The 17,545-nt window shown below is 35.2% G+C and overlaps 1 protein-coding gene across 8 annotated transcripts in view; it reads left to right on the top strand.

The window, feature by feature from the left end:
* Window positions 1-17,545, top strand: part of NAALADL2 (N-acetylated alpha-linked acidic dipeptidase like 2) — a 1,357,959-nt gene that overhangs the window by 1,127,429 nt on the left and 212,985 nt on the right. For all 8 annotated transcript variants that reach the window (XM_047730769.1, XM_047730776.1, XM_047730785.1 and 5 more), the window contains one exon: window positions 13,245-13,391. In XM_047730769.1, coding sequence (XP_047586725.1) covers window positions 13,245-13,391 — 147 coding nt within the window. The remainder of the gene's footprint in view (window positions 1-13,244; window positions 13,392-17,545) is intronic.

Here is a 17,545-nt window from a genome sequence, read left to right on the forward strand (position 1 = left end):
ATTTAAATAATAAGATGATAGATTTTAGAAACCTAGCTCTCAGAACCAATAGTTTAAAAAAAGGAGAAGATATGTTTTTTATTCCAAATGATAAAGATTGTACTGCAGGTAGAATGCTATCATTGACTTCTTTATGAAATTATTTCATTTGGTCGATTTAAAATTGGCATCTTTTCACTGAATGCCAAACATAAACAAACAAAAATTGGGTAGATAGAATCTGGACTGTGCGGAGTAAAGTTATTATTTCTGAAAAGCATCTTGTTTCTCTGATCTTTAAGAACTGACAAGTTTTTTCTATATTTAAAAATATTTATAATAATAGTAATTCCTTTTAATTCTCTTAGCTTGTACCTCATTCTTATTACCCCTGTACTTGCTTTTTGAGACTCAACCTAGACCTGCTGAATCAGAAGTCTGGGAATGGGGCCCCAGAAATGTGTGTTTTAATAAGCCCTCTGGGTTATTTCTTACATGCTAAAGTCTGAGAAGCACTAGACTACATGTGTAAGGGGCAGCAAAAGAAGGTAAAAAGTAAAGAATGATTATAAAGATTTGATGGAGCAACTGGGTGAATGCTAAGACCATTTTTAGACAACAGGAATACTGGGAAAAGAGATAATTTAAGAGAAATCAATACTTTATTCTTTGGTTTATGTTTATTTAAAAATAATTATAATAAAACGTACATACTAAAATGTTTTCTATCTTAACTTTTTAAAAAGATGTTATTTTTAAGTAATCTCTACACTCAGCGTGGAGCTCAAATTTATGACCCCAAGTTCAAGGGTCCCATGCTCTACTGACCGAGCCAGCCAGGCTCCCCCATCTTAACTTTTTTAAAAAAGTATTTACTTATTTATTTTAATTCCAGTGTAATGGAATTTTAACTTTTTCATCTTGCAAAATTGAAACTCTATACCCACTAAACAATTCCCCAGATTTTTCCTCACTCTAGTCCCTGACCACTACCATTTTACTTTCTGTCTCTATGTATTTGACTACTCTAGACACTTCATTGTATTAACCTGGTTGGGATGCTGTAACAAAATACCATAGACTGAGTGGCTTAAACAGTAAGCATTTACTTGTCACAATTTTGGACTTAATCCTGGGAAGGGTTTTACCTTTATGACCTTTTTCACTTCCTCACAGTGCCCATATCCAAATACAGTCACCTTGGGGGTAAAGGCTTCAACACAGGGATTTGAGGGGGATATACTTCAATCACTAGTAGTCATATAATGAGATTTGTCTCTTTTGTGACTGGCTCATTTTGTTTAGCATAGTGTAGAATTTAAATCTTTGATGAGTTAAGTTTGAAGCAGCTATTTCACATCCAGGCAAGTTGTCAAGGTGGCGGATGGCAAGAAGACACGACAAATGGCCATTGTGTGATTTCTGTGTCTATCTGCAAAACGTCGAATCCAACACAAAGTCTCCTGTCAAAGTAGCCTCCATGTCTAAGTGTTTTGAGTTCCAAATTGGAGAAAAGGGGAAACCCAATTTCTTTGGAATCCCAGCGTTGGGGTTAAAGAGTCAAGAATATTGGACTTGGAAACCGAAACTGTGGCCCAAATTTTGGCCTTCTCACTACCTAAATGACCACAGATGGCTCCTTAAATTTATTTTAGGAATGGTGGCTTTAAAACAGCTTAGGGGGGTGCCTGGGTGGCTCAATTGGTTAAGTGTCTGCCTTTTAGCTCAGATCATGATCCCAGAGTCCTGGGACCTCACCCTGCAGCATAGGGCTCCCCGCTCAGTGGGGAGCTTATTTCTCCCTCTCCCTCTGCCTGCTGCTCTGCCTACTTGTTCTCTCTTTGTCAAATAAATAAAATCTAAAAATAAAGAAAGAAAAAAAAAACAGCTTAGTGATAATTATTTCCTCCCTAAAGTATTGTTATAAAGATAAAATAAAATATTGTATATGAAAGCATCTGGCACATAGCAGATATGAAATACATATTTGTTAAATATAAATTAGGTGTTTATATATATATATGTGTATATATATATAAAGTTGAAGTGATCAAAAAATAATAAGGAAGGCTGAAATGGAAATATTACTATCATAAAGTTAGGTCTTCTAAAATAATTCTTATATTTCTGTAAATGAAGAATAAGGCTTTTTTTTTAAAAATTATGTTAGATCCCTACTGTTTTGCTTGTTACTTCTTTTTTAAAGATTTTATTTATTTATTTGTCAGAGAGAGAGAGAGAGAGAGAGAGCGTGCGCACACAAGCAGGCAGAGTGGCAGGCAGAGGCTGAGAGAGAATCAGGCTCCCTGCTGAGCAAGGAGCCTGATGTGGGACTCTATCCCAGGACCCTGGAATCATGACCTGAGCTGAAGGCAGAGACTTAACCCACTGAGACACCCAGGCGTCCCATGCTTGTTACTTTTTATTGTGATTAATTATAATACTATTTTAAGTATTTTTTCTTGTGTTTTCCCATCACATTTATCTTGTTTCAATTGATATTTTAATAAGAAAATGTCATGACTTTATATAGACTTTATATGAATGTCTACAATAACAATTACTGTAACTACATAGTGTTAAGAATTATTCTTTAGAAAATAATAATTTATTAAGGAAAATTTAAGAAAAATAAAATGCCTTAATAAAAAAATTCCTTGATACTAGATGAGAAAATATGAAGTGGTGCCCTATCATTTTTTAAGTATAAATAATCATCTTTTACACAGTCTTACCCCATTTTTAAAAAAAAAAGTCTTTTTTTCTGTGGGAATTTAAAAGGGCAACATATTTTACAATATTTAATAATTGTATAACATTTAAAAATTCTCTTTTAATGCATTTAGTAAGCATATTTAAATAAGAAAAATGCAATTCTGTCACATGAAATACTTTATAAAATCCAAATAGATTAATTTGAGAAGGGAGAAAAACAAAAAAGTGTGAAAAGAACCTCCTTTAAAACCAAAGTTCACCAAAGTTCATTGAGAAAAAGTGCATTAGATAATCAGGAAAAGATTTACTTTCTAAATATGAGCATTCCATGTCTTAGAAGGCAGAAAAAAATAGTTTTAAGCAGATTTGGTAGAAAGAAATTGCCAAAAAGGAGGATGTGTGTGTGTGTGTGTGTGTGTGTGTTCCGTTGGTTACTTCAGTCATAAAGGTGATTCATAATAATAACAGCTGGGTTCTAAGTACTTTTGAAGGAGGACTAGGTGCTGAGTGCTTTGCCCACATTATTTAATTTACTCCTCTAACCTTTTCATATTGTACACACATTTCCTTTTTATATTAGAGAAATTCAAGGCTTCAGGAAGTTAAGTAACTGCCTAAAGTCATACTACTGAAAAGAGATATCAGTACTTTTGAGGGGAGAGTGCAAAATTGTCTCTCTCATCTGCCATCTACGTGTGGGCCGTGATTAGATTTTTTTTTAGTGTTTATCTCAAGCAGCTACTTATTACCATGTTCTCTGTAAAGTCAGTACATACTTACTGACTTCCTCTAGCACCTTATAGTTTACATAGTTTTCTCGAAAGCAGATTTTGCCCAGCAAGGAATAAAGAGAGAGAGAGACTGATTTTCCAGTACAGTTATGACTTGTGGAATTACCTGAAGTCAACCTCAAGCTTCCGAAATCTTTAGAACTCTGAGTCCAATCATTTTCAGGTCTAAACCTATGCCAACCCCAGCAGTGTTGGGTCTTTTCTTCTTCTCTCCTTTCCCATTCCCTCCCTTTGGAAAACATTAATATGGTCACATTGACTTCATTTTTACAAACTTTGATCATACCCATTTTATTGTGCTGATCACAAGGCGGTCCATAGAAAGGTAGACAAATTCTCTGGCCTCAAAAAACATGTGGGAGAGGCAGAAAAAATACAAAGAAGAATTGAGTTTAAATATGTGATGTATGTTTATAAACTTCCTGGTGAGCAGGATAATAGTCATAGGTCTAGTCTAAAGAAACCTGACATGTGGGGATTGGTGTTGTGGTGTGAGTCATGAGTAGTACCTGGGCATCCTCTGCACAGTGTTCCTTAAGAATCAGTATGGCTACAAAGCCCTGGAGAACTCACTCTAGCAGAGCCATCCCTAGGCCAGCAGCTCTTTGGGCGCTGGGCTTTCAGGTTCTGCAAGAGTGGTGTCATCTGTCAGAGTTAGACTAGTACTGCTGATGGGGTTATTTCCTCTGCCCGATTTCTCACTCTCAGCACTTCCTTGAAATGGTAATGTGGGATGCTATGCCATCCACATCCTTTGGCCCTCTTGGCTTGCCAAGTCTGCATTTTTCAGCTTTTTCTCCCTGTGCCCTCCTAAAATTAAATGAATTACCTCTAAAATACCTGAGAGCACCCACCTGATTTACTACTGCCCTGTAACCCTGGTCATAGAGAGGACAGCCGACTTCTTCCTGCTATTCACTGAACGATGCTAAATGTATGCAGAATAACTCCAACTGTTTCCTTGCTTCCAGGTTTACTTTTTTTGAGACGTCTAATTTTTTTTTTTTTTTTTTTTTGGAAGGAAGTTACTAAGCTGTTTCATCTACAGTAGAGTTTGTTTAAATATTTCATTAAAAATATTTGGAGCCTGAGACAGTTAATGTTGAATTGAAAACCAGTTAGGTTTTTCAGTTAATTTTTTTAATGCCTGGCAGCTGGAATACATCACCGAAATGCTGATGCTGTCTTATTTAAAATAGCATTGCCTGTGAGGCCAGGAGAAGCTATTTAAGACAAACCTCAAAGAAGGCTGGTGAAATAATAGCTGAAGTTATGTGATGTCAGCCAATTCCTCAGCATGGAACAGCACTGTGAAGCCAGAGTTGTTATCCTTCACGGAGACATAAAATCTATATCCTGATCCTTTCAGTCGTTAAAGGTCCTATAGGAATTGTACCCAGAGGGGAGTGTGCGTTCATCCAGTGTGTTGGCCAAAGGTCAATTGGGATGGTTCCGCTGTACCTTTTCAATATGCTCATGGTTTCATTTAGATAGAATCAGAGTGCGGTTTTTGGAAGGGCACTGGGCTTGTCATTCTATATATAGTTTGCATTGCATGAAGAAATAAGTTTAGCGATTGGAACAAACCACAGCACACCCTATTGGAGAAGTGCCAACGTGGCAGAGGGATCTATGGAGTCTCTTTAATGTGCTAATTTTTTAAGTCACCATTTTCTTTAAACTGTAAGGTAATTTGAATTGAATTGATTCATCACCAGCTTACCATCTTTTTCTATACAAAGGAGGAACCCCTTTCTTATTTCCATAGTTGAGTGTGAGGGGAGGAGGACTATTAGACTGGAGGTAGAGGTTGGGGGGGCAAATGATGTAAAGATCTAGTTAGAAATCCCTGCCCCCGATTCTGTTATCCTTATGTTCCGCCTAGAGGGCAACAGAGCTTTTAACCTGTATACAGAACACTACTGTTTTATCCATCTCACAGGGTTAAATTATGATCTAATATGATATTTGTTTGCAAATGGTAAATCCTTATATAAAGGTCTCCTTGTAGAAAGTGAGGGGGCCCATATTTAGCATATTTTGATAATAACTTGATATTTATCTAGAAAATACAACACACAAAAAACATGTAAACAAAAATGGTCCTCAAGGAGATCATGATTATGAAATGAATGGAATTTTGTTTTCAGTTTTCCCCATCACTCTTTGGCAATCTGTTCTCTTCCAGTATCCTCCTGGTTATTCGAGTACCTATTTTAGTGACCCTACCCCAGCAAAGAACTCATGCTATTGTCCTAAGTCCTCCTATAAGAGAACTTGTTACAAGTGGCAGTTACTTTTATCTGTCCCCTCCCCAATGGTATATACATATCTGATGATCCTAAATGGGCCTTCTTATATTAAACGGTTGTTCATGATACAGTTTTAAATACTTCATTTTTCTACTTAGACATTTTATAAAATGCTAACATTTCTGAAACTGGGGGCTCTTAAATGGTTTGTTTCTTTCCTGCTATCCAACAAAAGTATTTTTAAATTGATTAGCTTATAATCTGGGAATCTTGGAATTGGGTACACAGAGCATATAGTTCAGAGGAGATTTGAAAATTTTAACATTTATTTTTGGCAGATGATTCAATCATAGATTTAAAATTAAAAATTAATAAACAAGTAGACAATGAAAAGTCTTCCTTCTAAATCTGTTGTTTCCATAAGTACTGTTCTCCAGAGGCAAATGCCATTTGTACTAGAGCATATATAGGGTTTTTTAATATATACAAATGACAACATATAGAATCTTAACACACATTTTTTTTTCTGAGCAAAAATTGCATCTTAGAGATTTTGCGTCTCCAATGCATAAGTGGCTTCATTCTTCTTTTTATAAACTGGATATTACTCCATTATACAGATATGATATGATTTATCTAACCTTCATAGAATTTTTAAGTTTTTTTCTCTTAAGCAGTATGAGGCACCAGGATTCCCATATCCTTCACAACTCAGTTCATAATCAAACTTACCAAAGTTTTTTATAAAGTAAAAATAAGAGACATTTTATATATTTTTTATGCATAAAAGACATTTATAGTTTTTTTTGTTTGTTTGTTTGTTTTTGTGAAGTGCCAGTTCATATTCATTGACTATTTTTTTTTTATTGGCTTTTCAGGTTTTTTGTTTTATGTATTAAAGAAACTAGGCCATTTAGCTAGGGAATGAATTGTAACTATTTTTCCTTAGATTTTCAATTATCTTTAGTGTACAGTAATTTTTGTCATGTAGAAAACTAAGTTTATATCATTGGGGTAATTAATGGTGTTTTATCTTCTGGGTATGTTCTCATACTCAAAAATGTCTCTCCCATGCTAGGATTATTAAAAATTATCTTCCATTGTTTCCTCCATACTTTTATGATTTAGATTTACCCTTAAAAGGTGGATTCATCTGGACTGTATTGTGGTATAAGATATCATAGAGTGGATACTATTTTATTATTTTAGTCGAGATTTTTATTTAAATCCAGTTTGTTGGAAATGTGGATATTTTAAGGTTTTAAAAATAACACACCTGTTTTTATTGTTAAACAAAAGCCTTAAGTGGAGAGAAAAAAAAAAAAAGAAGAAGAAAGAAATCAGTCATCTGTTATCATATGCCTATTGATCAGGAATCTTAAGTTAATCAGGGAAGAGGAAGGGGAATAGAGTAGACATAGGGCTGGGCAGGAGATAGAGTAAGAAGAAGGGCAAATATCTTCATTTTTTAATCTTCACTGTTACAGAGTCCTTCTTAAGACACTCATTAGTGCATAAATGTATTTTGAATATAATTTGAAGTTTTTCAAATATAAAGTAACATTTCTCCATTATTTGGGAAGAAGATCAAAGTTTTAAAAATGGATAGAATGAGATGAGAATTAGACTGTTTTTACTTTGGCGATTCTATTGGTATATACTAGAGGGATAAAATACTTTTTTAATAATCTGTAAGTAGGTGATTAAACCTTTGCAGAAACATTAAGATACTAGAGATTTTGAAAATCCCATCTTATAAGGTTGAAAATTTCCACTTAAAAAAAATAAAAAAGATAAAAAGCTGGGTTTTATCCATACTCAATTTAATCTTTAATAAATGCATTGCAAGATATTTATTGATTTTTTAAAAAAATGTTTACCATTTGAAAATATATTCTATGTATAAGAAATTCACTATCAGATGCTGGTGTTATGGATAACTTAAATAAGTTTCCAGTTTAAAATGTTAAAGTGAATCAGTAAGTATAACTTCCTGTTTCCTCTCAAAGATTACTAAAGGAGATCTGTAATACATTATGAGGAACTGGGGATAGATAGGAAGTTGAGGTACCGGTATAAAAATACATCCAAAATAAGTAAGGAACTTATGACGTGCACACATAGTAACTAAATAAACATTGAAGAAATGCCAAAGATACATGGCTCATTACATATAATGGGTTATAACCACATACAGTGATTATAATGTGCTTTTAAAAAGGGGGAAGGGGGCACCTGGGTGGTTGAGTCAGTTGAGAGTTTGACTCTTAGTTTTGGCTCAGGTCATGATCTTGGTTGAGGTTGTGGGATCAAGCCCCTCTTAGAGTTTTGTCCTTAGTGTGAGTCTGCTTCAGTCTTTCTCCCTCTCCTTCCCATGCTCTTGTGCACTCATTCTCTCTCTGAAATAAATAAATAAATTCTTGAAAAAATAAAAATAAAGACCCATGCAGTCCCAGAAAGAACAAACCCAGAGAGCCCATGGTGTGAGTTCTGGGCCCCTCAAACAGCAGGTTTGATGCTCAGAACAAATGATGTGCTTCAGTTGAATCTAAAGAAAGAAGACCTGTGTCCCAGCTAAAGTCAGACAGAGGCAGTTCCTTCCTAGAAGGGATGATCTGCCTTTTTGTTCTATTCAGGATCTTAAACTAAGGCAAGTAAGCCCTAGCCACATTAGGGAGAGTGATCTGCTTTAGTCTTTCTATCAATTTAAATGTCAGTCTCATCTGAAAACACCCTCATTGATCTACCCAGAATAATATTTGACCAAAGATCTGAGTACCTAGTGGCCCAATCAAATTGACACATAAAATTAACCATCTCAGTGCCTATAATGAGAAATCATTTTTTTAAATACCCATAGGCATCATTATCACGATTGGAACATTACTATATTGTGGATTTCAGGAAAAACAGGGAGATAAATTGTTTCTACACAACTGAAGTTACAAAACATTACTGAAATGAAAAGAAAGTGATTTAATTTTATTATAGTGTGTAGCATGTGGTACTTTTATTTGGAATCTTACACTTGCTATTTGAATAAGTAATCACCTTAGATTTCTTACAAATATACAGTGAATACTTATGTGTGCAGGGGAAAGCAGAGTGTGGGAGAGATAAAATGTTTGAATTATTAAACATATTTTTAAATACTTTAGAAATCTGTCAATGTGCCTTGGTATCACTATTCAATTAAGGTAAATGTTGACTTAGTTTCTTTGTATTTAACTTATGTGATCATTTACTATAAGGTTTTGCTTTTCAGCCTAAAAGTATACTTGCAAAGAGCATGCAGCTTTAGGATTGAGATGGTGATTCATTTGAGGTCTTCAATAGACTTGTGGTGAGAAATTAAACAAGTGACATAAACACAGTCATTACCTGAACTTGCTTATTTTATGAACTGTAATAAAAATGCTTGTTATCAAATGTTAAGTATGGAACATTTTGAACTCCTTGGATGAAATACTTAATTTGAATTTACTCAGCCTTTAAATAAATTTAAAAGATTAATTGACCTGCACAAATTTGCTACCAACCTTCTCTTTCCCATGGTGGCTAACTTCTAGTAAAATGAAGGAAATTAACATTTCTTTCTACTTCCCTCTCAGATATAAGTGTTCACAGGGGTTGAGTAGGTCATCATCTCTTACCTGATGTAGATCTACTATAATCCACTGAGGTGTTGTGTAGGAAAACACTTCACGTTAGGCTACAGATTTTAGAATCACTTAAGGTCAATGAATTCGGCCTGGATTATAAAGTACTGAATAATAAAAAGTTTTAGAGAATGGGGTTTCTATGCCAGGAATGTTCTACTCTTAAGGGAAATCCCTAGATGAAATGACTGGGGAAAAACTCCAATCTGAAAATTGGGTTCCTTTTTATCCTATTTTACTCTGAAAATAGCACTAAAAGCACTAAAAGGAACGAAATGAACACAGGCTTGAGGGTACAGTACTTCCTCCTCTCATCACTGGTGAAATCACAGGAGAATAGTAGTAGAAGATAAGGTGGTGAGAGAGACAGAAGCAAAGAGGGGAAAAATGGTATGAGCTGGTGAGATAAGTCTTCTACAGAACTTTGCAGGGAAATGCTGGGCTTCGTAGATAAGGAAGAGACCCTAGGAGGGTTCCTCAGGGAATTGTGTTGTCCCTGATCCTCAAATTTTGAGTTGGGTTTCTTGAAGCTTTTACCCTTCATTTGTGCTTCATCTTGACAGAAGTCTCACTAGCCAAGTAGCTCCAGCTATAGGTTCCAGCCATCTGGGCCAAACAATACTATTTTTCTGCACTCTATCCTCCCTCTGTATGTAGGTATATAGGTAAATCTTGATTTAGCACCATCGATGTACTTTAATAGATCTCAGCTGTCAAAATATAATTGAAAAGCAATTCTTTTTTTTTTTTAAGATTTTATTTATTTATTTGACAGAGATCACAACTAGGCAGAGAGGCAGGCAGAGAGGCAGGCAGAGAGAGAGGAGGAAGCGGGCTCCTGCTGAGCAGAGAGCCCAATGCGGGGCTCTATCCCAGGACCCTGGGATCATGACCTGAGCCGAAGGCAGAGGCTTTAACCCACTGAGCCACCCAGGTGTCCCTGAAAAGCAATTCTTAATAACGCTCATTCTGTTGACATCTTATTTGGTTTATAAAAGAAGTTTTTTATAGATGACAGAGGTGGTAATACAAACCTTTAGAGAAAAGAAAGATTTGTTAATAAATGGGTGAAGTCGGGCGCCTGGGTGGCTCAGTGGGTTAAGCCGCTGCCTTCGGCTCAGGTCATGATCTCAGGGTCCTGAGATCGAGTCCCGCATCGGGCTCTCTGCTCAGCAGGGAGCCTGCTTCCCTCTCTCTCTCTCTCTCTGCCTGCCTCTCTATCTACCTGTGGTCTCTCTCTGTCAAATAAATAAATAAAAATCTAAAAAAAAAAATAATAAAAAAATAAATGGGTGAAGTAAAGCAAGCCAGAGTAGGGAAAAGAATATGGAAGTATCTGAGGGAATACAATCTTGAAGGCTGGATATTGCCCTTTTGATTGGCTGAGAATGGAGAACATGTAAGCAATGATGTAGCTAGAAGGAATCACAGAAATGGAATGCAGTGAAAATAATAAAGCTATTCAATGGGTTTAGCCATGGCAAGTACAGAGAGGCAAGGGTATCTGTAATGGCTTCAAAAAAAAGTTCTGGGCTGGTAAAAGGTGGAGACAAAACAAGAAGTGTGCTTTGTGAAACTTGTAGAGCAAAAAAGAATGCAAGAATTGATTGCAGTGAATCATGTGCGTTGTTTTAGCAACTTGCATCTATGGGAAACACACTTGTTGTAAGAGTGAGGCTATTATATAGCAATAATGACTGAATAAAAATAAGATCAAATACTACATGTAAGGGGCACTTGGGTAGCTCAGTCAATTAAGCATCTGCCTTCACCTCAGGTCATGATGCCAGAATCCTGGGATCAAGCCCAGAGTCCCTGGAGTCAAGCTCCCTGCCTCAATGGGGAGTCTGCTTCTCCCTCTCTCTCTGTCCCTTTCCGCAGCTCATGCGCTCTCTCTCTCACTCACTTTCTCTCTCTCTCAAAAAAAAAAAAAAAAAATCTTAAAAAAATATATATTAGACTTAAGTTTTACATTTTTTTAAATTTAATTCCTTCAGAGACACATATTGTGGAATTTATAATTGCTTCCTTTTAATCCATGCTATTCTTCTGTTGAGAAAAAAAAATTCTAAGGAAATTTCTCTAACAGAAATCTAAGGAATAACAGTGTGGCAGGTATTGGGAGTGGATATTAAGAATTATATATACAAAAGGAAATGAAAGCCAAACAAACAAACAAAAAAACAAAAACAAAAACAAAAAACCAAAAAAAAAAAAAACCCACCATAACAATAAAGAAATGAAAGCCAAACCTCTATTTTCACTGATGTTGAGCAGGATACATGTCTCAGATATAAGTAAGGGGAAACGTGTAAATCACTTGTTAAAATGATTTTTAATTTCGTTGGCTAAGCATCTGGGGAGAGAAAAGACTAGATTCTATCAAATCCTTATTAAAAACATTAAAGAGTTTAACAGTCTAGGTTTCACAAATTCAAATTCAAATGCACCCAGGCACCATTCAGTGAATGTGAGTGAGTGAAGCCGGCTGTGCGTGGGACTCCAGTGACGGGACACCTGTTAATATCTTGCCTGACAAAGGCATTCACATTCAATTAGGAAAAAAATCTAGTTTGTCTGAACAAATGCCTTTAAAGGTCCTAGTTCTCAACAGCTGGATCTGTCAAAAGTACTTGGAATTTTGTACACGATATAAAGTAGTTTCCTTGCTTTTCATAATCTAGTACTTAAAGGTAGCTCTTTTGGGAGAATATTAAAACCCTGCCAAAACTGTCCCAGGTTGATCTAAAACCTTCAGGAATTTGCCCCAGGAGTATATCAGGAAGTGAAAGAGAATTGACTCTCTTTTCAGAAAATCAGACTTTCAAAAGAAGCAAATTGGTGGGGCTCACTATACAAATTTTAGGTTTTTATGCTTTACTCCACATATATATATATAAGTAACATTAAACTGAAACCTTGTCTTGTTTATAAACTTTCACACAGGCCTTCCATTTTAATTGATTTTAACTTCGTGGCAAAGATCTATCAGGTCCTCCAAAAAAGTTGGATAGATACCGAAACATTGTTATATGTTGGAAAAATCTAGCACTGTAGTTGAAAAAAATTGCAACAGTTCACTTTCTAAGTACTAGACTATAATTTCCAAATCTTTTGATCAGTTATATTTAAAAGTATTTTTGAAATTATATCATGCCAAAGAAACTTGGAGGGGTGGTGTTGAAGAGTCAATGTCTTGATACAGTGATAAATATGTGTTGAATATATACTTTCTGCTTGATGTGAGATGTGTTGTTCTCACTGCTAATGTCTTACTTTTCTCATGATTATGTGTGAGGAGATTGGTATTTTTCCCTAAAAGTTCAAACTTAAGACTTGAGGGAATATACTTTTAAGAATAAATGGAGAAAATTCCTTCTATGGTTTTCAAAAAAAAAAAAAAATTCTAAGAAGAATAGAATTATAACCTACAAAGTCATCTTTTAAATTTTCTGAAAAAATAAAAAAAAAACCTAAACTTTTTAGGGACTCAACAGCATTTAAAAATATTTCAAATTAAAGAATCATTGCAGTTCATAATAAAGCTGTGATAAAAATGGTTTTGAAGCACCAACAGCAAGCAGAGTTTGATTTGGTCCAGTGCTAGTCACAGTTTAGTGAGCATCAGAACCATAGGGAAATGTCACAATGTAGGTTCCTGAGCTCCATCCCTAAAGGTTCCTATTCCCATTCCAGAAGATAAGGGGGTAGCCTAAGCATTTATATTTCCAGCAGGTTCCTGAATGACATTGATGCAGCTGATTTATGGACTGTATTTCGAGTAGCACTGATTTTGGGGTGTCCCAAGAATCATAGTGTATGCTAACAATTTAAATTATGTCTTTCAGAAAAATCATTTCAACTGTTCCAGAAGAGCTAACTGCCAAGAAACTAACGTCAGTTCCATACAGATACAAGGTGATGCTGATTATTTCATCAACCATCTTGGAGTTCCCACCGTGCAATTTGCCTTTGAGGACATCAAAGCATTAGAGGTGATTGTTCCTAAAAATGCAAAATACACAAACCCATACACACACACATACACACTATTTAGCAGACATGCAGAATTTGATTTTATCCTGGCTATTTGTCTTTCTTACCAAGTAGGTCACTATAGGAGGCTGCTTCATTTAGAGTTATTCTTGTTGTTCAGAGGCTTTGTAACAGTATTTGAAAACATCAGCTCTTTTCAATAGTATTGAATTCAATTTAAAAAGATTTATACTGTCACTCACATTTTCACAATGTGCTTCGCAACAAGAAATTTGCAGTAGTTGGATTAACATCAAAACATAATTGTAATCTTCAGTATTCACAGAAACAGATGACATGGGCAATAGATTCTTCTCTTCTTGCCCAAGGGAAAATGCGTTTCACGTATTGTATATTAATGTGAGTCTTGTGGATTAGCTACCTGAAGTTTGTCAATAGTTTGCCTGCCCAAAAAGATACTACTTTTTTGTGAGGAGAGGACATTTTTTCGCCAAATATTATCACAGAATCCTGATTTACCTCAACTAAGTCTGTGTTCATCCATTTGTTGAACTTCAAACCTTTCGACCTTCCTCAGAATTATGATGCAGAAAACTGTTTCTCTGTAGTTCTAAACCTATTGGAATATTTTACCTTTCACAAGTTGTGCATGCTTTATTGGGAGCTTTTTGAATGCTGGGTGGCCTACTTGAGGTAATTATTATATTAACAACATAAATAGTGGCTGGAAAATAGAATTAATCCTGCTTTGTTCTTCAACTATAAATGGTCCTGAAAATTCGTGTTTAAATTACATTTTTATAGGCACAACTTCAGTTGTGCAGTATCTTAATTGCTGATAGCTTTAGTGATATTTTGGTTTGTTTCTCAGCAGCACTCCCACACTCATCCCTGAGTTCCTCTGTAAACAGCTAATGGTCACTAATGACTTAAATTCATGGAGGGAGAAACTCTGGGTGTATCCTATTGCAATGAGGTGATTTCTTGGGTAATGGAAAAATTATCACTACAATTTATCTGTTTTTTTTTTTAATTGTATTTTCATATGCTATTGTTGTGTAAAAATGGGATCCATGCATAGAGGTAGCTTATCTTTTACCAAGCTCACTATATACACTTTAATGAAATCAGTGTATTAAGATAGATAGTAGCTCAGGGTGCCTGGGTGGCTCAGTGGGTTAAGTGTCTGCCTTTGGCTCAGGTCATGATCTCAGGGTCCTGGGATGGAGCCCTGCATCGGGCTCTCTGCTCAGCGGGAGCCTGCTTCCCCCTCACCCCTGCCTACTTGTGATCTTTGTTTGTCAAATAAATAAATATAATCTAAAACAAACAAACAAACAAAAACAATAGCTCATTTTGAATTTTCTTGCTGGATATCTTTTAATATTTCTTCATCATCCTCCTATTTCAGCCCATCTAGCTCCTGTCATGTGAACATGTTGAATGATAGCTTTTATTCCATCCATGTCTAATTCACCATGGTTGAATCTTAAGCTAAGAATTTAGACAGACAGTATAGTATAGCCTTAAGAATGGGTCTGTACTTAACTCTTAACTCTGGTACTTATGAGACAAACAAGTTAACCTCTTTCAGACTTATTTTGCAGATGAGGAACCTTGGTATACTTAAAGAATCTACTCCTTAGAGCCCTGGTGAGATTAAATGAGATGTACATGGAAGGGATTTATCTAATATTGAGCACACAATAAGGCTCCATCAACTCCAGCTATCATCACAGGTATTTTTATCTGATTGTAGGTTCAACATATTAATGGAAGAATCTCCAAACTTTTTAGACAAGAACACATTAGTGGAAAAGAGGAGCTTGTTAATTATTAGGGAGAACAAGTTTCTAAGGATGAAGAGGTGGGGTATAAGGAGGATCACTGAGAGGATCTGAGGTGTCATTAGAAAGATTTGGAAACAGGTCATAGTTAAGTTCTGAAAAGGCACTGTTACCATTGTGAAATTCCTATGGCTAAAGTCAATCCAGTAGAACTGGCTTAGTCTGAGAGAGCTGATCAGTTTTTTTTTTTTCTTTTTTCCAAATTATACCCCAAATGTCCAATTCCCATAAAAAAAATTATTTTTATTGTATTTGTCTCTAAAAAGACAATTAAAAGAGAATCCCCTATGCTTTATAACAAATTACCTTGTTTATAATGCTTTAGTGTGGAAAAAATTTTAATGCGTTTGTCCTTTGCAAAATATAAATGCTTCATGTGAGATAATTTTGTGTAGCAAATTCTTCCAAGAACAGATAATAATCTTTGCTTTCTGAATTAAACTATAATAAACATTTGTATACATTGAGAGGAATTATAAATATTGACAGGCTTTATCCATCATATAAAGAACATTCACCCTATGTCAATTAGTAAAGCAGGGAGGAAATTAATATTTTTCATGAATTTGAAATTAGGTTTAAAAATATAATGTATGTGTATTTATAGTTACATATTACACATATTATGCATATAACTTATAAAATATCTACCACTTATTGAGTACTTGATGTACTAAAGATTTTTATTTCATCTTACTGAATATTTACAATATCATTATGAGTTAGCTATTATTATTAATGCTTTTTTGCTGAGGATGAAATGAAGCTTAAAATCAAGTAACTTATCCAAGGTCATAAAACTAATAAATAGCCAAGATAGAAGTTGATTTGGATCTGTTTATCAGTAAGCCCATGTTCTCAGCTATTACACTAAAGATTGCAACTTGGGCAAAATTCAGTTCACAGATATATTCTGTTTGCTTTGAGCTTTGTTGAAAAACTGGATGTCTGGAAACATTTTTCCCCCATGGAAAGAATTGGCTAAATTGTGCATTACTCACCAACTTGCCATGTTCTTTATTAAGGAGTTTGCATGTTGTTTGTCCTAGAGTACAGTTAAGAAGAATATTTCTTCAATGCCTGTTGCTATCACAAATTGGGAAATGAAACAAAACAATCTAATAGGCTACGTTTCCCGAGACTTGCGTTGCCTGCATTACCCCCATAGCTCTTGTAAGAACTAGGTTCATTATCACCACCCTCATTTTGAGTAAAAGAGCCCAAGGTGGATAATTCTATAGTACTTTTCACTTTATAAATTGTATGTATTCTAAATGAGCTAATTTTATAATTATGCTTGTGTTTGGGGAGACATTATTTATTTAAATTTTATTTGGGTGCTAAACTTCAGTGCTTTTGCTAATTTTTTTTCTCCAACAGATTGATTATGGATCTATTATAGTCAGTTTCAACAAGTGAATGATAAAGGGGGAAAAAAACTGTAGGAAAAGAAACTAGTGCCTCAGACACCAATTTTAATGGACACATGGGATATTATTCTAAAATTATTTTTTGTGGGGTGCCTGAGTGGCTCAGTGGGGTAAAGCCTTTGCCTTCGGCTCAGGTCGTGATCCCAGGGTCCTGGGATCGAGCCCTGCATCAGGCTCTCTGCTCAGCAGGGAGCCTGCTTCCTCCTCTCTCTCTGCCTGCCTCTCTGCTTACTTGTGATCTCTGTCTGTCAAATAAATAAAAAAAATCTTTAAAAAAATTATTTTTTGTGAAACATGACATTTTATAATATCCATCCCTAATATTTCATAGTTCCATATTTCCACCAATACCTTTTCCCTGGGTGCTTATATTGAATAAGATTGCATGAGGCGTATTTCATCTTTAGTTTTTTTTGTTGTCTACACTCAAATTTTTCAATAATTAAATTTCACAAATGCAAAGCAATGTATGGCTTTGCCAAATGCTAGAATTGTTCCTTCTCATAAAATATTGCCCTGTTAATTGAAATGTCTCTAGTTGTAAGTTTCATTTAAATAAGGTTTTCAATTTGTAAACATTGTTGCACCTGTTAGGAGAAGCATTCTGCACAGATTAAATACAATGCAGAGATTGCTGAAAAGGAAATGAAAAGACAGATGCTTTCTGATTAAGAGTGCAATATTTATGACAGGCTGCTGGTCCAATGCACATTTCTTCTGTCATTTAACAGCTGTTTCACATAATTTTTGTTCCAGATCAGTATATTTACTCTCCATAGGGCATGTCAGAGGGTCTGGCTTTCTTAGTATATCAGAAGATCAATCCATGCCCTAGTAAGCTCTCTATCACAAATTGAAGCTCTGGTTCCTCACGCT

Source organism: Lutra lutra, chromosome 1, assembly GCF_902655055.1.
Source record: "Lutra lutra chromosome 1, mLutLut1.2, whole genome shotgun sequence".
Classification (NCBI taxonomy): Eukaryota; Metazoa; Chordata; class Mammalia; order Carnivora; family Mustelidae; genus Lutra; species Lutra lutra.